The 22,657-nt window shown below is 48.0% G+C and overlaps 1 protein-coding gene across 19 annotated transcripts in view; it reads right to left on the reverse strand.

Annotated features, from left to right (window-relative positions):
• Window positions 1-22,657, reverse strand: part of ATP9B (ATPase phospholipid transporting 9B (putative)) — a 217,666-nt gene that overhangs the window by 41,397 nt on the left and 153,612 nt on the right. For all 19 annotated transcript variants that reach the window (XM_049698583.1, XM_049698579.1, XM_049698578.1 and 16 more), the window contains 3 exons: window positions 18,151-18,293; window positions 5,520-5,632; window positions 2,029-2,274 (listed from right to left, as the gene is read on the reverse strand). In XM_049698583.1, coding sequence (XP_049554540.1) covers window positions 2,029-2,274; window positions 5,520-5,632; window positions 18,151-18,293 — 502 coding nt within the window. The remainder of the gene's footprint in view (window positions 1-2,028; window positions 2,275-5,519; window positions 5,633-18,150; window positions 18,294-22,657) is intronic.

A 22,657-nucleotide genomic window follows, 5' to 3' on the forward strand; every position in this document is an offset into this window, starting at 1 on the left:
GGGCTTCTCGTTGTGGTGGCTTCTCTTGTTGCAGAGCATGGGCTGTAGGCACGCGGGCTTCAGTAGTTGTGGTGCGTGGGCTCAGTAGTTGTGGCTCATGGGCTCTAGAGCACAGGCTCAGTAGTTGTGGCGCACGGGCTTAGAGGCTCTGAGGCATGTGGGATCTTCCCAGAGCAGGGCTCGAACCCGTGTCCCCTGCATTGGCAGGTGGATTCTTAACCACTGCGCCACTAGGGAAGAAACCCAGCCAATCTCTTACAATAACTATAAAAGGAGTATAACCTTTAAAAATTGTGAATCACTAACTATCCTGTACACCTGTAACTTACATGACATTGTACATCAGCTCTACTTCAATTAAAAAAGAAAAGGAAATACCTACGTAAGTAAAGCTTCAAAAGTAAATTTGCTCTCGAACAATAAAGCTGTGTTAGGAGCTGGTAAATGCCCTGAGCCTGCTGGTGCACTCAGGGTTTATCATTAGGGAGCAAGAATGCCGTAGCTGGGCCCCTGCGCTCTGCACCCTGAGACTGTCAGGGGCGCTGCTGACAGCACTGGGCCTCACCTCATATCCTGAAAGCACGTCAAAAGGAAAGATTTACAAGACTCAGTGGTTCTCAGTTGTGGGTGCAACTTACTGGATTTTCAGAATGGAGAAACGTCAGTCCCACCAGGCCTGCTGGAAAATCAGCACTTCTAGAACTGAGGATGTGTATAGAGAACGGCAAGTATGAAAAAAACAAAACAAAGCTAGTAGTCCACGGGATGTGTAGACAGGGTTAAGAACCCGTGCCGGTGGTCCACCTGTAGCCCCCAGGGGTCTGCAGACGAGGCCGTGCGGGCACTTTTGGGAACGAGAGTACTGTCATGGAAACCAGAGGAGGGACACCGCCGGCTGTTGCCGAGCAGGAAGGCTGCACAGCACAGAGGAGCCTGCCCGTGGGCAGCAGAGGGGCCCCTCCTGGACGCAGAGCCAGGGGTTGCGGGAGTGCTGTCAGGGAGGAAGGACCCTTCTCTTTGGAAATAAACTTGTTAATGGGATCGGCAGGGTCCTCTCTTGAAGACATTAGGTCAGAGTTCTTAAAACCTTTGACTGAAGGCATTTTTTGAGAGGTAACTTACTTATATGATCCAGTTTTACAAGCTATTTGAAGAAGTCTGATGACTTTACAGAATTATCAGAACCCTGAGTACAAAGGGTAGATGAGAAAACTATACATAAAGTACACTAAGGGGGCTTCCCTGGTGGCGCAGTGGTTGAGAGTCCGCCTGCCGATGCAGGGCACACGGGTTCGTGCCCCGGTCCGGGAAGATCCCACATGCCGCAGAGCGGTTGGGCCCGTGAGCCATGGCTGCTGAGCCTGCGCGTCCGGAGCCTGTGCTCCGCAACGGGAGAGGCCACAACAGTGAGAGGCCCGCGTATTGGGGAAAAAAAAAAAAAAAAAAAAAAAGTACACTAAGATTGTACAGGAAGTGGACAAATTAATTTAATAATAATTTTTATCAACCTAAAAATCAAAGAATGACTGATGTAAAGTCAGAAATGACTCATTTATCACACTTAAGATTTTACCATTTCTGTCTTCTGTAGATTTTTGAAATTATTTACATCCTAATTCTGTTTTGAAACACATACATCGTATCTAAATTCTGGCAAAAATAACTGGAAATTTAACGTGCAAATCTGAAGATTCACTTGGAGAGAAGAGGACACGGGAGGGTGCAGCCTGCAGACCTTACGGAGTCAGTAAGCTCCCTGAGTCCGCTCACGGCTTTCCTGGAACTGACTCGAGGCTGTTCTGGGACGTGTGGGCACAACAACGCAAGGCCTGGGTCAGGGCAGGGGTCCCACCAGGAGGGAGCTGGCCAGATTTCTGGCCTGTGGCGAACGCCCGCACTGAAAACCACCGTCAAGCCCCCTCCTCACCCCCCAAGAAACTCCTCAGGCCCGGAGCCTGATGAGCCCTCGGAGAGGCGCCGTCTGCACCTCGAGGACCCGTCGGGAATGGGCCGCTCGGCCCGACTGACCTCATCGGGGCTGGAGGCCTGGTAGGTGCGGTTGTCGTCGCTGAAATCCTGGTCGGCCTCGGCGAACTCGGTCTCCCCGGCTGCGCCGCGGGCCTCGTACACGGGGGTCACATTGTGACACAGGGCGACAGCCTTCACGGCCTCGTGGACCCGGCTGCTCACGCTTTTCCTGACCTTGGGCGCTGAGGACTGGGCTTTTCTTGGGGGTGTTGAACTGGCGTTGTTTCCACTGGTCTGAGACTGCGTCTGTCAAACACAGCACGCCAAAGAATTAGAGACAGCAGAGCCGATGCTGGGATGAGTAACACGCATGACTTTGATGGGCTGCTTAGCCTTAGCCAGGAGTAAGTAGACCAGCTCGAGACGATTACCTCTGCCATGCGCCCCACTGGGGTGACAAGTTACCCTTTTATCCTTGTACTACAAAGTGCTTTGACATTTCCCAGTCGTCGAGTAACCAAAATATTTGCTATAATACTCAAAATCTCACCATCTCCTTTGAGTAGATTCACTGTAACCATGGCATGAATTTGCTAAGTCCTTTCTAAAAGCAAAGTTAAAACCAGAATGGAATAGGATACTCACAAAATTTCTCTTTAAAAACTGCTGGGCATAAAATGGTATACAGCTGGGCTTCCCTGGTGGTACAGTGGTTAAGAACCTGCTTGCCAATGCAGGGGCACGGGTTCGAGCCCTGGTCTGGGAAGATCCCACATGCCACGGAGCAACTAAGCCCATGCGCCACAACCACTGAGCCTACGCTCTAGAGCCTGCGAGCCACAACTACTGAAGCCCGCGTGCCACAACTGCTAAGCCCACATGCCACAACTACTGAGCCCGCAAGCCACAACTACTGAACCTGTGCGCCTAGAGCCCGTGCTCTGCAATAAGAGAAGCCACCACAATGAGAAGCCTGCGCACCGCAATGACGAGCAGCCCCCACTCGCTGCAACTAGAGAAAGCCCGCGCACAGCAACGAAGACCCAACGCAGCCAAAAATAAATAAATAAAAACCAAAAAAACAAGCATTTATTAAAAAAAAAGTATAAAGCTAAAAGCAGGAAAACATGATTATGAACGTTCCCTTAATACTATGAACTCATCCAGCTTTGCAACAGTCTCTGAAGTTAGAGTGTCTGGTTTGTAGATAATAATCATCAGATACAACAATCACCGCTGTGGGAGGAAAAGCAACCCTCCCGTCATATTTCAAAACTGTTCCCTTGAAGCCACGACCCACTCCTCCGGATGTGCCTGACAGCTCTGGACAGACGTCTCCGCTGGCGTTCACCTGGTGGGGGAGGGCCTGGGAGGACCCCAACCCCAAGGCCCATCAGACACTTCAGACCTCAGGGGAGCTCCCGACAACCCTTAGAAAGCTAGGCCCCTGCTTCTGGGCAGCTGTGCAGAGCCCATCAAATCACAGTGCCGGCTAATGAGGGGCAGCTCCTCTGCTCAGCTGGTGCCCCTTCCAGCCCGCGCCTCCGACCCACGCCTGCGTCCTGCCTGCCCCGCCGCTAGCGCAGCCGAGCAATGCAGCGGCCTCTTCCTGCTGAATGTGCCGTGTTTACTGACGGCTGTATTGTTTCACTCCACACAAATTCCACTCACGACCATGTCCTCATCACCAAATGCTTCCAGTGGGTAAACATGATCGGGTTACACAAGATCTGTGTTACGTTACTGTGGACCTAGCAGACAATTATCATCTTAAACATGAACCGTAAGGAATAAAATCAGTTTCGCGTGAAAGGACTGTCTGCCTAGCTAACCAACACACAGCTTTTGGTAAAAAGATTTTTAAATTCTTAGAGGGAGTTATATTCGCTGTATTTATATGACTCATCTTTTCTGCTTTTAATGCTTTTTCTAGTAAAATAACTTATTTGGAATTACTAAAATCATATTCATGGGTAATATAAATTCATATTTTTTAAAACAGATGTTACCTGGTACTATTTAATCTAGACATAGATTACAAGAAGGGAAGTCGTATTCCTTCCCCTTTAAAGTATTCTATTAATAAATATTCTAGGTTACAAAATACTCTGTATTAAAACGAATGACATCCAAATTAATAAAATGCTTGGTTTTAAGTGTTCATGCACGTATGTGTGCTTCTGGGCACGTATGACCACACATATAATAAATACATACTCATATAAGATTGTTTTCATTTGACAGCATCTCAAAGGTAAAGTACATGCCAGACTGGTGCACATTACAGAAAAAAGAGACGGTTTTCACAAAACTGAATATAAAGCTGACAGCATACAAGGAAGAAGTGCAGAGGGCAAGGGTAATTCAGTCCGGTCTTCGTGAAATCAAGTGGGAAACAAAGGCCTGCAAACAAGAACCTGCCGGCCTCGGCAGGTGAGGGCGCTGGTGCAGCCCAGGGAGCCTGGTGGCAGCAGGGAGACATCACAGCCCGTGAGTGCTCTGTGCATGCCAACCCCACACACCTCGCTCAGCTCCTCAGGAGAGAAAAGGCCTCAGGAAGTGGTCCTGAATCGATGCCCTGGGATGGCTGGGTTTGATGACACCGAATCAGTGACTGCAAGTTATACAATGGGTAAGAAGAAACCCAGTGACTGAAACACAAGCCCTACTTGGGAAAGGGCCGTGGAAACCACACAGCCGAAAATAAACTGGAAGGTGGCTTATGTCCTCACCGCTCCATGGTCTTCGCCTGACCTGGGCACCCAGCGGACCTGACACACCTAACGTCGGGAGCCTGAAAGGTTGGGAGGATCCCAGCCCAGACGCCCTGGCAGAGAACGGATGCTGTAACCACCAGGCTGCGCCCTCACGTGAAAGAAACAATTCCTCTTCCTGTAGAAGCTCCGGTGAAAAAGACAAGATTGAGGTTTTGTCTTAAAAAAACAAACAAAACAAACAACAAAAAAACCCTGTCCTTATCTATGAGAGATACAGACTACATATTTACACATGAACTAATGTGATATTATATTCAAGTTTCACCTCAAAATTACAATCTGAAGGACAATGGCTATGATGAAACAGGATCAGCTGCGCGCTGATAATCGTGGAGGTTGAAGGGCAGAAAAATTACGGTTCCTACTTTTGTTTACTGAAAAGGTTAAAAATATGTACCTTTAAAAAATGTGAGAAAGCCTTATTAATTATGAGGAAAAACAGAGGGATTGTTAAGAAACATATCTGATGCAGGATTCCACTCGATACTCTTGAAAATACTATGTTTACTGAGTGATTTATACAAATAATCCACTAAGAAAATTTAATAAGAATAAACGATTTAAGGTCGTTAAGCCTACGGTTGCGCCGCACAGAAACTTTAATTTAAAATTAGTCCAAAACCTGTTTCTTGATTTATAAACGAATGATGAGTAACGCCTCAGCATCATCAGAGAAGGTGCCACGCTGCAGGTCAAGCAGGTAACAGGCTCCGCGCCACTCAGCAGCCCGGGCACTGTTGCCAGAAGATCCCCTGCAGGACTGAACCGGCTCACCTGTGAGTAGGAATTCATGAGCTGGTTCTGGATCTCATCCATCGTGTCCGTCCCGTAAGACACGGTGCCCAGATGCAGCCGCTTAAATACCATCTCGTTCCGGGTGAGGGTTCCTAGGACAGAAGCAGCAAGGACACCGTCAACTCGGGTGGCCCATCAGGCAGCTCGAGGCCGCACCCCACACGCCCCACGCCCCGGGCTGGATGCGCTCTGCACCTGCGAACACGCTGCTCGGCCACACAAAGTGTCCTCCAGCGTCACCTGCACTATGCTTTCATTTCACTAGTGAGGGCCAGAGCTTTCTTCCTGGAACGTCAGGTTCCCCTTTCAGTAACGTTTAGTAACGGCAAGCGTTCTGGTTCTGTGGAGAAGGTCTGAACTCTGTCTTCCAGTTCTGAGTCACTCTCTTTGTAACTACACCCTAGAACGCTGCCTGAGAGACCAGTGCGTCGGTCCGTTTCAAATAAGTCTACTTCGAAAAATTAAGTATTTTTCGTTGAACAGAAACAATGCATTTAGGCCTTGGCATCCATGTGTGTCGTACGGAGAGGAGGTGAGGAAGGAGAGGCGTTTTCTCTCCAGCTGGTCTCTAGCCTGTGAGTCCCGGTGCGGGCCCTCTGCATCTGCCCTGGCACTGCCCACCAACCCGGGCAGGTCAGTTTTAGGTTTCAGTTTCCATTCAAAAGATACACAACCAAATGCAGTGAAGTAACAGCAATGAACAGAGGGGCAGCAGAGGTAATGCCGTGTATTTCAAAAACTTGGTGAACTTCCATTAAAAGTGGCACATAAGGGCTTCCCTGGTGGCACAGTGGCTGAGAGTCCGCCTGCCGATGCAGGGGACACGGGTTCGTGCCCCGGTCCGGGAAGATCCCACATGCTGCGGAGCGGCTGGGCCCGTGAGCCATGGCCGCTGAGCCTGCGCATCCGGAGCCTGTGCTCCGCAACGGGAGAGGCCACAACCGTGAGGGGCCCACGTACCGCCAAAAAAAAAAAAGAAAAAAGTGGCGCATAAGTTCCCAGTGTTATTGACCTTGTGACCCTGACAGGAGACCCTAAACACTGCATCTAGCACTTAATATGAAAGCACACGCGCACACAGCCTCGGCTGCTCTGGAGTTACAGGAGAGCCACACGCTGTGGTGCAGGGAGAACTCCCTGTAAACCCCGGCACCGCGAGCTACGAGCTGTCCCCCCCAACCCTGTCCCCGGGATTTCTGCACCTGTTTCAAAGCACAGAGAAGGGTCACCCACGGGCACTGAAGTAGTTAAGGGTGTGAATATGAACAGAGAGCCACGCGGTCACAGTAAAAGCCGGACCTTTTACGTGTCTATGAGACACCACAGTAACTAATTTTTGTTTTCTTTGGCCCACACAATGTTGAAAATATAATACAAACTGTTTTCATATCTACCTGTGACTCCGCGCCCATTACTTAGGACTAGTGTTCAAAGCAAAACAGCTCATTTGACAGGACACCCCCCAGCACTCAGAGGTTATTTTAAAATAAAGGGAAAATCTATAATTTACAATGACTATTTAGAGATTGTTTTAGCAAACACTCCCTAAAGAGTGTATATAACATATTATCCAGGGTTTCATAAATTCCAAAGAGCAGCTACTGTCAGGGACGCTTGTCAGTTTTATAAATTCTGCCTTTTACAAAATTCTATGTAGCCCCTTTAATAAATGGCTCCTACGGTTCTTTGATTAACAGAATCAAAATTACATGAGAAGTGCAGTTTAAAGGGTTTTTGCTGGTTATGCCATCCTAATTAAAGAATAACTAACTTAAATACTAGGGTATATTAAATAATGTAGTTAGCAACAATTCAGCCTCCAAATGAAATAAGGAAGTTCTATAAATGCTTTATTTCAAAGATTTGATATGAAAACAACAGTTCTATTATTTACCTATGGTCAAAAGATAATGAAATTTTACATTGATTCCTATTAGAGTAAGTATGAAGTTTACCTCTATTACATGCGCCCAAATGGACAGTTCTCTGAGAAATGATCAAATACATTATTTAAATTAAAAATAGTTTACGTATCAGATTAACTGACGTAACTGAAGAATTTCATTTAGACTTTTTTTCTCTGATATACCTTGAACGTGAGGCAGTAGCTTACGGTGGGGATGGTAAGTAGGCGCACACGCTAAACAGTTTATAAACAGGACTGTGGTTAACGACACTTCTTTTAACCTGACTTTTTATTACTAATAACTTAATCTGTGCAGCAAAGTTAAAGAACATTACAACAAACACCTGTACAGCTCCCACCAAGAATGAACTGTTATTTCTCTAGGTTTTTAAAACCACCTCATACAGGTAAGAAAGACCCTAGATAAACAGGCCACAGTTCACCCGGCCTTGGAACATGGCCGCCATTCTCCAGACACACCAGCAGCTCTCACGTTCCCACACGTCTCTAGTGAACTTGGAATTCAGTCATTCGTTGGGCTAAAGAACCCTCATGAGGCCTCACTCCATGCTGGGTTTTGGTGGGCCTCACGGAGATGCTTTAAACTCTCAGGCCTCAGTGCTTGTCTGCAAACCAGAGAAATTACCACCGGTCCCGCATGGATATGGCGAAGAATAAATAAGCATATAAAGTGCCTGAGACACAAAGGGTGAGGGGAACCTGACGGCCAGGAAGAGGGGCTGCAGGACGGCACCCATGCAGCCGCCCACGAGGACGGTGAGGACGCAGGTGAGGGGCTGGCGGGGGAGCTGAGGGAAAGCGGAGCACGGACGTGCCCGATCCCCAAGATCACGACGCATGTCGTGCCTCTGGGTTCTGGTTTCGTGCTGGACACCTGGCCGCGTGAGAGGGACTGGTCCCCGTGCTGGTGACGAGGTGCAGGGCGGCTGGCGTGTGCCGAGGTCTGGGTGGGAGTGAAAACTGTCAAGAAAAATAATCACAACATTAAAGCGAAACACACTTACATAACGTGAACGATCTCGTACTCATCATACCACAACTACAACTTTTGGAAGAAAATTCACGACAGAGGTGCACAGAATGAACCTTCTATCTCACAACATGAAACCCACTTGAGGAAGCGAGAGGTGTTTGGGAGGAATAACGCTGTGCGTGTCAGCGATCGTGTGAGCGGACTCGGCGATGCAGGCTACTGCTCATGTGATGCCCGCGAGGCCCCCTCCTGGGACACGCCGTCCGGCCTGCCGAGTGGCTGGGCCCTCCAGCTGGAGCGTGCCACACTCTCACCTTGGACATCTACCCCTGAAAGCCAGCACGTGCACAGTAAACGGCAGCAGCTACTTTCACAGTGATCTTCCCTGACTCTCACAGCAGCGCTGGAAGGAACGGCCGGGCTGTGGGACCGCTTGTGTGCGGCCAGGACCTGGCGGCCGAGCGCAGGGACCGCTCCTGAGCTGCGTACTTCCTGCAGCGGAAGCCGCCAGGGGACACGCCTGGGCTCTGGCTACAAGAAACGCTAGAGGATCGCTATGTAATTATAGTTCCCCAGTTTAAAAAATAACAGCTAGTAGGGATATCACTGAAATGATGGCAAAAAGTAAGGTAAATGTGCTTTTCCATAAGACACATTCTAGTTGAAAGAACGAACACACGTTACACTTCTTCTCCGCAGTCTGCGCTCTTACCAGAGACCTTCCTCCCACTTGCCGACCCGAGAGCGAGCCGTTTCTTTCTGTTTCTCTCTTCCGTCTGAACGATTACAGGTACACACGGGGGCCAAGGAGGAACAGGAAAAACTTCACAAAGTTTCTGAGATGAAGCTTTTAATCTGATGTTAATATTCACACAGCTCTCCTGGAGGAATTGAAAACAAAAGGTTCTCCCGCCGAAGTGAATGACCTGACAGTTACAAATGTGATTATGGGCCAGTTCTACTCCAGCAGCCAAGGCGTGCCTGCTGCTCTACTGAGTAGGGGAGCTGATTCGCAGTGAAAAACGTGGATGTGGAGGCCTCCCTGTCGACCACCCCTCCTTCCTGGAAACACGTGGAAACGCAGCCTGGACACCCCCTTTCTTCTGTGTGTGTGCAAGTGCACACCGACAGCCAGAGTAAAGCAAAACGCGCAGGAAATTTCAACTACAAATTTGAGGAACATGGAATGCCAGGGACTGGAGGTCAGGAATGTAATCTTCCTTCCCACCTTCTGCACTTGTTGACGGGAGCACCGCACACACACAAGTGGACAGAGCAGCGTCACGACAGGCCCGGCACCGTCATCCCTTCCACAAGGGTCCCCGAGGGCCCCAGCCACTGCCCCGTCACAGCTGGAGCCAATCAGAAACATACCACCTCATCCACGAGCACGTCCGTGTTACAAATAAAAGAAGAGCTCTTAAAATAAACACAACCCCAACGCCATCACACCAGAAATGACCCTAACCTCTCAACATCACACGGCAGGCCGGTCCTGACTCCCAGCTGTCTCGTCTCCTGTGTCGGGCTTTTATACTGTGGTTTGAACATGGACCTGGCGAGGTCTCCCAAGCCTGACCCCCAGCTCTGTCCTCAGAAACTCCCCGAGGGCCTCAGTTCCCCACAGTCTGCACTTAGTGGCTTGTTGGCCCTGGGGCTGATTCACGCGTTCCCTCTAGGCCTGGGATTTGCTGTGACGGCGCTGGACAGAGGCTGCAGAGATGGCTCTGGAACCCACTACGCACGCGGGGTGGACGGGGGTGGGGGGGGTTCTCTATCAGGGGCACGACACCTCCCCGCCGCCCCCCGCAGGTGGTCAGTCCCCAGGCCCGTAAATCCGCCCTGGGTTTAAAGTGGCATGCACCTGAATCAGATCCCCAGAGGTCACTGAAGACAAAAATCTGACACTCCCGAATGCTGCATCCACGCGAGTGACAGGTATTTTCCACAGCCAAAGGCATGTGGTTCCAGTCGCTCCATTCACAGACGACTTCTAGGCGGGGAATCTGGGGCTGTAGAGTGGCTGCTGCTTTAACACCTTGATTAGCTGTACTGCAAGCGCTAAGGCTCCAGCTTCGACTGTGCTGCTTCACCTGGCTTGTTACTTCCTACCAGTCAGAGAAATCGCGAGAGTAATTCCACGTACGGACGAAGATCCCCTGGAAACAGGGCAGGCGGAGAGCCACCACAGATACATGCGAGCAGACGCTAACATGCTGAATATATTGTTGCACTTACACGTATAGTTTAAAATAATTTAAAAGGTAACTGAAGCCCAGGTTTGAACTATTGCTTTCTCCTTCTGGGTTATGTTTAAAAGCTTTCTGTTTGGGTAGATACCTGACAGTCCTTTATTCAGTTGCTTAATGGAGTTGGGGAGAATGAAATAGAAAACAAATTCAGAATAGCTTCTGAAAACTGAGCAAGTTAAAAAGATGACATTTTAGTGCTTACATTTATGTCTCTGATCCATGTGGAGCTAACTTTTCTACATGGTGTGTGGATATGCAGTTTTCCCAGCATCGTTTGTTAAAAGCACTACTCTTTCCCCATTAAGTATCTTGGCACTCTGCTGAAAACAACTGACTGTAAGTGTTAGATTTTCTCCCAGACTCTCACTTCTGTCCCCTCGGCCCTGATGCCTACCCTCCCAGCAGCACCATGGCGTCTGGATCGCTGTAGCTCTGTAGTACATTTTGAAATGAGGAACTGGTGAGTCCTCCAACTCTGTTCCTTTTCCAAGACTGTTTCAGCTACACTGGGTCCCTTATATTTCCGTATGAATTTTAAGATCACCTTGTCAATTTCTGCAAAGAAGGCAGCTGGGATTTTAATAGGGATTGTGTAGAGTCTGCAGATCAAGTTGGGAAACACTGTTTCCATTTTAATACTATGAAGTACTGATTTAATCTTTTGCTGCTATTGTCAATGGAATTGTTTTTTTAATTCTCTTTTTGGATAGTTTATTGCTAGTGTATAGAAATAAAATTCTTTTCTGTTTGTTGACCTTGTTCTAGTAGATTTTTAGGGGATTCCTTAGGATTGTCTACACGAAGACCGTGTCCCACACAAATAGACAGTTCTGCTCTCCTGCACAATATGGATGTCTTTTTCTTTTTCTTGCCTAACTGCCTTGGCTGGGACCTTGAATGTTCACAGCAGTGTCACTCATCATAGACAAGAAAACAGAAACAACTCTCTAATGTCCATCAACTGATAAATGGATAAATAAAATGTGGTGTACCTGTGCAACAGAATGTTACTCTGGAATGAAAAGGAAGCAATTACTGACACAGGCTGCAACACGGATGCACCTTGAAAATGTTATGCTGAGTGAAAGCAGCTGGTCAGAAAAGGCCACGCATTGTATGGTTCCATTTCTGTGAAATGTCCAGAGCAGGCAGATCTATTGAGGTAGAAAGGAAATTCGGGGTTACCAGGGCTGGGAGGCGGGGAAGGCGAGGATGGGGAAGTTGGCCGACGTGGGCTGGGCGGGGGTGTGCGGAGACCAGACACTGGAAACTCAGAAGCTACACCAAACACTAAGGGCGACACAACCTCACTTCTGTCACTTGAATCCAACACTGTGTAGTGATGACTGTGGCATCTTCCAAAGTATCTAAGTTGCTAATAAATCATGTTTTCAATGACTTAGAACTGACACATTTGAACAAATGACTAGCACTCCTCATCAAATAAATAATAAAATATTAGTTATTTTGCCACTTGAGTAAACGTACTCACATCCTGTTGGGTTGAAGAAACTGTAATATTTATGCAGACAGTCCTTCCTGTGACACATGTAATTACTTAACATATTAAGATGAATCATCAAAATATTTTTAAAATTTCAGTGGTGTTTTTACTCTGCAGCTGACTGCAAAGTGCTGAGCGGGAAGGTCAGTGCTAGTCTCGGGCTTTCTGTGCCCTCCTGACAGCAGGTAAGTATAAGATTCTACTGGTTACTCAAGAGTCAGCAATGCAGAATGATTTTTCAAGTCTTATCTTAAATATTTTCATGATTCCAGCCAGTTGATAGTTTCTACAATTTTTGTCATCTTAATACAACAAAAGTTAAGACGTCCCAAATCTGAAACGTGGAAGAGGGCGGGGACTGAGCGAGGTGGGCAGCGGCCTCACAGTGACCTGATCATCGCGGCAGCTCTGTGGACAGAAAATGTGACAAAAGGTTTGTTTGTGATTCCTGGGGAAAAAAAAAAGCTGTGGCTCTTTAACAAAGCAGTTTTTTGGACTACAATGAGCTAAGCAGGCAAAAAGAAAATTCGTTTCCAAAGAAAAAGTCCTGCGGGCACCATTCTCCGGGTGGCGACAGATGTGACTCACAGCCATGCAGAGGAGGCGTCGGAGAAGCAGACACAAAGCTTTCTGGTCAAACCTTCCTGGGCTGTGATCTGGCCTCAGACCAATATTCTGCAGGAGGAGGGGCTGCGGGACAGTGGCCCACCTGCACCGGGCAGGTCTTTCTGCAAAGATTCTGGTCAAACAAAGCGACAAGCACACACGGTCAATGGCTGTATTGACACACGGTTGCTTAGACCTTATGGTGCAGGAATGGAAACAAAAGTTCTAAAAAGTGGTGACTAATTTACCAGACTGCAGAATACGCATCCGTTTAAAAATTATTCGACATTCTTTGATGTGGAGTCACATATTCTCTTTGCTGTACGTGAGGCTTTCTCAAAAGACCACGAGCCCTGAACGGCTGGCATCTCTATGTGTGTGCTACCTTGACTGGCCCAACACCCCAAACGTCAGACTCCCTCACATCCCGGCACCTGCATCAGCAAACAGCTGCATCAGTGAGACTGTGCACGCCCGTCGTAAGTGAGGCCCCAGTCGTGGCCACTAGGCAGGAGAGGCCGCAGTGGTCCTCCGGTCGAAGGACATCAGCACACGCTCCGCTGCGTGTGTGCGCACTGATTGGCACACACGTGCTCTGGTGCCCTTGGAAACCATGGAAACAGCGCTTCCCCAACACGATGATGCCGTCCTATGAAACTCACACGTGATTCCAGTCTAAACAACGTGGCGTGTTGGGTAATGGATGCTATAATTAAAACGCGTCCGGAAACCTGTTGTTTCCGTGGGTGTTTCAGGAATGGCTTTGTTCTACACGAAGATAAAAACTAACAAAGGAATTAATGTATTGCTTTAATAGGCTGCACCTGAGTCAAGTTTTAAAATTTATGAATCCTCGGCAGCATTGTTCTCAAACAATGGCATTGTCGGGGTAGCCAGGGAGGAGGCGGAGGTCCTCCCGGCAGGTTCAGCGCAAACGATCTGTCCTCCGGGTTCAGCATCGTTTGCGCATTGAGCACATAACGCCTAGTATTTCTGGTCAGTGTCAATACGCTCTGCACCCTGGCAGTTAACAGATGTCTACTCCTGTCGAATGAATTACTTTATGTTTCACGCACTGGTGGCCGCAGATGTGTCACTATAGCAACATCATTAATTTCAGATCTTACCGGAAACGTGCACTCCAATCAAATCTAATTATAGCACATCGCTTTCTTGTCCACGAGAAGGAAACTAGAATGCAATTACTGGGATACTTCATTTTCTATTCTGCTGTGGCAAATAAGAGACACTGTGATGAACGCTTCTCGTCAGAAAGCTTATCGATGAAGCACAAACCCAATTTACAGCCACACGAAGGACCACCTCATAGTTTCGGGAGCCACGGAAGGCTCCTGCCGACAGCTCATTCCTAACCTTCTTGGCTGACGCTTGGGCCACTGAGATGTTTGCAGACTGCCTTCCTCCCCTGCCTCTGACACCGACAGGAGGTGCTCCACAGATGGCGTTCACCTTGGGATTACTGAAAAGGGCCTGAAAAAAATTCTAGACCAAAAAATTCAAAAAAACCTCTGCACGGCTTCAACATCAGAACAGATGACTTCTAGCATAAAAAGGTCTTTTAGAAGATGAAATGCAAAATATTTTCTCTAATAAATTTAATATAATTTTTCTGTGATTTTAAAAAAAAATCTCAGGAACCAAGATTATTTATTAAGCTAAAACCTTAAGAAGCGATGTTCTTGCCTTTTAAAAGCAGCAGAGTGAAATGTGGGAAAAATGAGACTTTGTCTTTATGACTCTGGGCAAAAACCACTTATCCTTACCCTGAAAGTAACTCCAATTCAACAAAGAAAACTGGAGGAGCTACAGAACAATAAACCCATTATTGTTTAAAATGCAAAATAAAAGTTAGCCTTTTAAGGACAAATAATGTCACAAAACCTTTACTTATTGATATCAAACAGCCAGAGACACAGAGCCTTGAGTTTTACTGTGTGTTCTCAGGCATGTGCTTTCTGTTTGTAAATTAAGATGAAATAATAGGTCAATATCACTCTAGGACCATTACAGGCAGATTTAAAATGTCCACAAGAGGACTTCTGGTCCAGACCAGACCTGCTTCCCCCGGATAAGCACGACCACAAGCTCAGGAATGGTGCAGGAGGTGCCTGCAGGAGGCCTCTGGAAGGTGGTAGGAAAGGCAGCTGGTGGGGCCCAGGCCCGAGGATGAGCCCAGGGCTGCATCCGGCATCCCTGCCCCCAACCCTTCCCCTGCTCAGCGTTTCCCCGCGGCGCCCGTCCATGCGGAGGTGAACGCCTGCACTCCGTGTCACTGCTGTGTGTTCTTGTAAGGACATGCCACAGTGTGCCGCTGTCCTGGTGGTGACTTTCTCTGTGTCACATCCGGACCGTTTGTTCTTGTGGCCAGAACATCGCTGTGAACATCCTGGTACATCTCCTGGTGCAGATGCTTCTTTAGGGAACAGACGCTGGGCCGAAATGCTCAAGACCCGCTTTACAAGGCAGTGTGCCACGTGCCGCTCCCACCAACAGTGAGTAGGACTTCCCCATTCGTCCTGTACTTGCAGACACATCAGATTTTTAATGCAGGAGGAATGACACGTTCATTGCATTAAGGTGTCCTACTCACGAGAACAGGGTGTCCACCCATTGAATTAGGTCTCTGTAAAAGGTCTTTTAAAATTTAAAAACATACATCCACATGGTTCTTACCCATTTCTTGTTAAAATTTGTTTCTAATTACTTTATACTTTTTTGTTGCTATTCTAATTGGCATTTCTAGAATTAAGTGTCCCAATTGTTGCTGGTACAGAGAAATGCAGTTTAACTTTGAATACTGAGTTGATATATGTAATTGAACTCTTACAATTCTAGACATTTTCCTGATGGTTCTTCTTGGTGTCTGTGTAAAAAAGCCATTGAATTTGTTTTCTTTGGGAACAGTTCGCCTGGTTGAATTGGACTCTGATCTCATCTTGGTGGCTCCTGGTTTCTGACTGTATGTATCAATAGAGGCCAGGCTGCCTGGTGCTGTAGCCAGGGGCTCGGGGCAGTCCTCTCTTGATGATGGGCAGCCTCATGACTCCCTGTATCTTGCTGCAGATCCAAGTTGGCTATGAATTCAGTATCTCCCCAGGACTCTGTTCTGGAGACATTTTCGTACATTTCTGTAGGATCTCTTCACGAGCCATTTTGAGTTTGGGTTTGCTGTGTTCCTGCTTCTCCATCAAACGAATTCCAATTTCTGGATCATCTAATGGCACTTTTGCTTGATTTCTAGTATCGTTAAAGATTTATCCTTTAAAGTTTTTCCCATCTGTGCAGTGAGTTGGGAAGGCATTTTCTCTGTCTACCTTGTTTTTTTTTTTTGTTTTTTGTTTTTTGTTTTTTTTGCAGTACGCGGGCCTCTCACTGTTGTGGCCTCTCCTGTTGTGGAGCACAGGCTCCGGACACGCAGGCTCAGTGGCCATGGCTCACGGGCCCAGCCGCTCCACAGCATGTGGGATCTTCCCGGACCGGGGCACGAACCCGCGTCCCCTGCATCGGCAGGCGGACTCTCAACCACTGTGCCACCAGGGAAGCCCTCTGTCTACCTTCTTGACCCTGAGGCCCTCAAGTTGTTATTTCTGAGTTATTTTGATTTATGGAGCATTACCTTATGGGTCAATTCCTCAATGTCCCACCAAGACAAGTCCTAATGAAAACCAAATACGATCCAACAACTGGATTTTGACTGAACTGCAGTAAACTTACAAATTCCTTATGAAGGCTGGCTGCTATAGAATACTGAATTTTCACATTCGGGACACGGTACACCTCTCCACTAATGCCAGTCTTTTACGTTTCTCTGTCAGGTCTGGTCACTTTCTTCGTCCCCAAGTTTATGCCCACATGTTTTACATGTACTTGAGCTATCGTGAATGGGATCTTTCTTCTTCAGTCTATTCTACACATAAGGGAGCTATTTTTACTGCTATTGTTATTTTAATTTGTAAGCTGCCACTTTACTGATTTCTTATTTTTAGCAGTTCATTTCCTTGGTTGATCATTATATCTGTAAAAATGTTTCTTCTTTTGGTTGTGGACCTTCTATTTCCTGTCTCACAGCAGTGGCTGGAGTAATAAATGTTAAATCAAAGCATGGTACAGATTAGTCTTTCTTCTTCCTGACTATAGTGAGGACTCATCTAATATTTTATTAAAAATAAAGTTTTTAATTTTATTCAAGACGTATTTTCTTTACCGTTTATATAAATATTCTTTTATTTCTGGTTCGCTAAGAATTACTAGGATTTTACACCATGAATCAACAAATCAAAAAGGGATTTTAACCCTTAGATATGGCTCTTGTTATAGTTCTGGATTCAATTTGTCTTTTACTTAGTATGTTATGGATTGACAAGAATTCTCTGATGAAAGAAAGAAAAAAATGAAATAAGGACAAAGAGAATTTGGAGCATGCAAACTTAGGGTGGGATAAATCATTTGTGGTGCAGCTCTTTAGGAGAATGTCACTGTTAAAATAACAAATTCACATATCTTATTGTTATTTTCTTCTAATAGCTCATAACTATCGTTCTATAATAAATAAGCCCTTTTTGCTCTTAAGAAGCCAATAGAGAGGTGTTAATACAGGTAGTTAAATAAAACAAAAACACAACTGTAAGGCTGTAGAAAGTTCAAAATACAGAAATATATCTTTTAAATCTCTAAGAATGTCACATTTTGCTAATTCTTATGATATTCTTATGTTAGAAGATGAAGATTAGCTGGAGGCCAGTTTCAAGGGCTGAGTCTGGGGAGTTTCTTTTATTTAATTTAATTAATTTTTGGGTCTTCGTTGCTGCGCACAGGCTTTCTCTAGTTGCGGCAAGCAGGGGCTACTCTTCGTTGCGGTGTGCGGGCTTCTCATTGTGGTGGCTTCTCTTGTTGCGGAGCACGGGCTCTAGGCGTGCAAGCTTCAGCAGTTGTGGCACGCAGGCTCAGTAGTTGTGGCTCGTGGGCTCTAGGCCCACGGACTTCAGTAGTTGTGGCATGCGGGCTCAGTAGTTGTGGCTCGCGGGCTCTAGAGTGCAGGCTCAGTAATTGTGGCGCATGGGCTTAGTTGCTCCGCGGCATGTGGGATCTTCCCGGACCAGGGCTCGAACCCGTGTGCCCTGCATTGGCAGGCAGATTCCTATCCACTGTGCCACCAGAGAAGTCCCGAGTCTGGGGAATTCTAACCATGAATTCAATACTCTGTTTCTCAAACACGTGCAGGCGCGCACACACACACACACACACACCATAAACGTGTGTGGGCACAGACACGCCAGGATCCCCCCGCCACTAGATGCCTCCAGAGGTGAACGCGCGCACAGCGGTACCTGTCTTGTCGGTCAGCAGGTACACCAGGCGCCCCAGCTCCTCCGGGATGGTGCTGGTCCGGACCACTGTGCCTGGAATATTCTCATCTTTCATAATCATCCACCCATAGGCGGCTTTGCCCATGTCCAGGTTCACACGCAAACTGCCAAAGAAAACCCATCGCAGTCATTAGTGTGATCCAACACCTCACGTCCAGGTTTTCCATATAAATTTATTTACTTAAATGCACTGTCTTTAATTTACATGGAATAAATAGATCATATTGGATTTCAGACTTTAAGATAAATGAACATGTTGACATTTGAGTCAACAGGCGTCTTTTCCCACGCCCAGAGTGTGTCGGCAGATGCCGGTGAAGCAGGTGCCCCTACTCGGCCCTCCAGCCCGGTTTGCAACGGCGGCCGGACCTGGGAAAGGTGGACGCAGCGCAGCTCCCCATCCAGGCTCAAAGGGGAGAGCACCATGTGGAAGGAAGGCGCCGGCCTTCCTGGGAATCAACATCTGAAACGGGTCTGGATATCTGGCCCGTCATTTTACAAAAGCAAAGAAGCGGCCCCAGTGTGATGAGCGCCCTGCGGGAGGGGAACAGGCTCCGCGGGAGGACCGGGCAGGCGGAAGGCCCTCTGAGCGTGCGAGCCCCTGGGCCAGGCCCTGAGACCAGAGGACCAGAAAGGCTGAGAGTGGGGGGCGGGGCCAGCCCGCCTCGCGGAGCCTGGACTTCAGGGTCAGAGCCACGACCCCAGAGCAGGCTTAGCCACGGCCCGAATTACGCCTACGGTGGACCGTCCCGCACCCGCCCGGCATGCACCGTTCTGCTGGGGTGACTGATGTCCACGGCACCAGTACCTGTAAGCTGCCCTCCGACACAACACTGACCGTCTCCTTCCACCGACCAAGAGCCGCTGTGGCCCACCCATGCCAGGTGTACACACTGATGTTATGTAATTTGATGAAATGGGATTATTAACAGAAATCAAGAGATGTTTTTCCACTTCAGTGAAATGGAATGGTTTTGAAAGATTGGATAGTGATGAATTGTTTTAAAAAAATATTTTTAATAAGGTGTGAGTGAGACAAAAAACATGGAACTTAAATCTTCAGGAAAATTCTCACCAGACAGATCTGTAAAATCACTTTCCCTCCGCCGTAAGGAAATCCAAAGTGGAAATTATAAACCATGCACTACAAATACCTCTTTGTATGAGGAAAACGCAGATTTTCAAAACATACTTAAAAAAAGGGCCAGAGCTCTACATGAACAGACTGGGGAATGAACACACATTCCTATGAATTCATGTAAAACGTAAACACATATGTGTATGATTTGTCGAAATTCGTTTTTCTCGTTGACCCATTTTTAAGCAGCCCCGTTGTGCAGGACGCGGGCCGGTGGTCCAGGAGGAGGGCCTGCAGGACACCGGCTGAGGCGCTCTGCCCGGGGACTGCTCTGCCCTGTGCAGGGTCCGCTGCCCTCTGGCCTCAGCACCCCTGGGACAAGCCTTCTGTGGAGCCCATGGAGCCAGCCAGACCGCGACCGGCATTCCCCGGCAGCCCGCATCCAGAGTCGTGCTGCACACGCCTGTCCCCCTCGCGTCTCCCCACACACTCCCGTCACCTTAGACGTCTACGTGTTACTCTCTGACCCAACTTTTCCCCGTGATTCCTTCTCCAAAACCCAAATTCCACATACACATACTCCCCACGTCTGAAACCTGTTCCCTGGACACCCTCACGATACCGCCATCTCCCACGGAGGCAGACGTTGTTCTGTGGACAGTCCATCGGGGTCCCATGTGGGGCTCCAGACTGCTCACCCCTTTTCTGCTTCCAACCAGCAAGGGCCTGAATAAAAGCCCTCTTTCCTTTGATGCCTCTACCACACACCATCATCTTCGTGGATAACCACAAAGTTATTCTAAACACGAGTTCAGAATATTTAGGATATTAGAGAACTGTGAAACAAAACAGAAGAGCTTGACAACAGCAAACATTAGTGAGGATGTGGGGAAACAAGTATTTTAATGAACTGCAAGTAGAAGTGTAACAGCGGAGCCACTTAGAGAGGACCTGGCAGCACGCAGTGAAATGAAGATCGGCCAGAGTGTTCCCAGCCGTACCTCTTCCAGCCATCGGGCCACCAGGAGAAGCCCCGACGTGCGCCCAGCAGCACGTACCAGGATGCCGTCCGTGTAGCACTGATCATGAAAGCATCCAAGCCGCCCAGCAACAGTATAGTTAAAATTGGGGCAATAGCAAACCGAGGTACAAATACACTTAATACAATCATATTTATGAATGTTTTAAAAATACACAAAACTTTATAATGTTCACGGGTCCCACCATATGCACCAAGGCCATAAAAACATCAACAGAAAGGACCCACCCCAATTTCGGGAGAAAAATCACCTCTGGGGAAGGCAGGAGCAGAGAGAGGGAAGGTCCATGACTTTATGACATCTACCTTCTTAAAAAGAAAAAGGATCTGAACAAAGACTGAACATGTTAAATCTATGGCAAACACAAGGGCATTTGTCACTAGACTCTGGACCTTTTACTTACCTTAGAAATTTCATAAGTTACAATTGTATAGTAAGATTGCAACTTAAAACAAATGGTGGTCCATCCTACCTTGGACAGTTTTGTTGCAATCCTGCCCGAAAGCACAGGACTAGAATAGAGACCTTCCAAGCCTGGAATTCTAAAGAGCCCCCTGTAAGGACACGCGCTAAGAACGTACCACTGCGGGGAGGGCTGCTTGCTAGCTGTTCCCAGAGCAGCTCTCTCTATATACCAGGTGTGTCAAAAATGTTCAGCTGTGTCTAATTTTTTTTACACAGAATATTTTTATTCACAAGATTTTTATTTCATTTGATTAAAAGAATGCACAGGCATGAAATGCAAACTATAAGTGTGGCAAAAAGAGTGAAATCTGGCGACGAAAACCAGGAAATCCAAGACATCCAGGGGGTGCACGTAGGCAGGCAGACACCCAGGGACATGGAACAATACTGCACTGAAACGACAGGGGCTGGCACGGGGAAATGTGCCACGGCTCAAGCTAACGCTGAGATACCCCCAGGAAGAAGCCAGCACAGAAGCAGCCCATGAACCAGGAAGGGCTCCTAGGGTTTCGGCGAAAAGTAAGAACCACCAACAAATGAGAGGCCCCTTAGCAACGGTGAAAACAGGGCCTAGATATAGAGGTAAGAAAATTTCATTTGTTCAAGAGGCTAGAATTTGGAGAGCCAGTAAAGAAAATATCCAATCACAGTAAAGGAACCAAACACCTGGCGCAGGGGTGCGGGTGCCACTGTCCCTCAAGGCAGGACGCTGGGCGTGGGTGGCGGCCACTTTTACGGCAGGTAGGACACGAAAACGTGGGTGGGTGAGCGGCAGCCCTTCTGCACGCCTCCGAGGCAGGCTGGTGAAGCCCTTTAGTCAGCAAGGAGTCACTCAGCCCCAGACTATCACCAGGTAGAACAAGGACAGAGGAATTATACCTTTGTACATCACCAGCCGGGCCTCGTTCGACCTCATTAACAATCAGATCTAAGACCACTCAGATAGGCTTCAAGTTCTACCGGGAAGTCTGCACCTGACTTAATTCTACCAGGAAAGCAGCAGACAGGACGGACCAACTCCATGTGGTGAAGCTGCTTGTGTCCAACCCTGCGACCTGCCTATTAATAAACGCACACTTGGAAGGCGATCTCCAGGAGTCAGTCAGTGAAGAAAGCCTGCAGGCGAGTCAGAGAAATTCAAATAAAAGAATCACAGTTCATTTGTCCATAACCTTCACATCTTACAGATTATAAGACCTGTACTCGTCAGAAAGAAAATCTCTAACTGACAGCGACACAGACCTTGTAAAGCAGCCCCTCGCTAGCTCTCGGCTCTTCCGAACCCTGCTAGGAGGGTGAGGACACGGCCTGCGCAAGGTGACCTGCGGGGAGAGCACCGCAGTCCCCGGGCCTCCCCTGCCCCAGGAGCGCTGGTCCAGGACGTGCCATCGCCTGCACACAGCACCTGGCTTGTGTGAGCCCCAGGGGTCTCCCATCAGCTGTAGGGAGGCGCTTGGAGGGGTGGCCAGCCAGGAGGAAAGGCTGGCAAAGTACTGGGGAGCGTCCTGCCAACAGGCACTAAGTAGCGGCCGCCCAGGAAGAGTTCAGGGTGCTAGGAAGGTTGGAAGAAGAAAAAGAAGGATTTTACAGGATTTCTCTGGTGGCGCAGTGGTTAAGAATCCGCCTGCCAATGCAGGGGACATGAGTTCGAACCCTGGTCTGGGAAGATCCCACGTGTCGCAGAGCAACTAAGCCCATGCGCCACAACTACTGAGCCTGTGCTCTAGAGCCCGCGAGCCACAACTACTGAAGCCCACAGGCCTAGAGCCTGTGCTCTGCAACAAGAGAAGCCACGGCAATGAGAAGCCTGTACACCGCAACGAAGAGTAGCCCCCGCTCGCTACAACTAAAGAAAGCCCGTGTGCAGCAATGAAGACCCAATGCA

Source organism: Orcinus orca, chromosome 15 (assembly GCF_937001465.1).
Source record: "Orcinus orca chromosome 15, mOrcOrc1.1, whole genome shotgun sequence".
NCBI lineage: Eukaryota > Metazoa > Chordata > Mammalia > Artiodactyla > Delphinidae > Orcinus > Orcinus orca.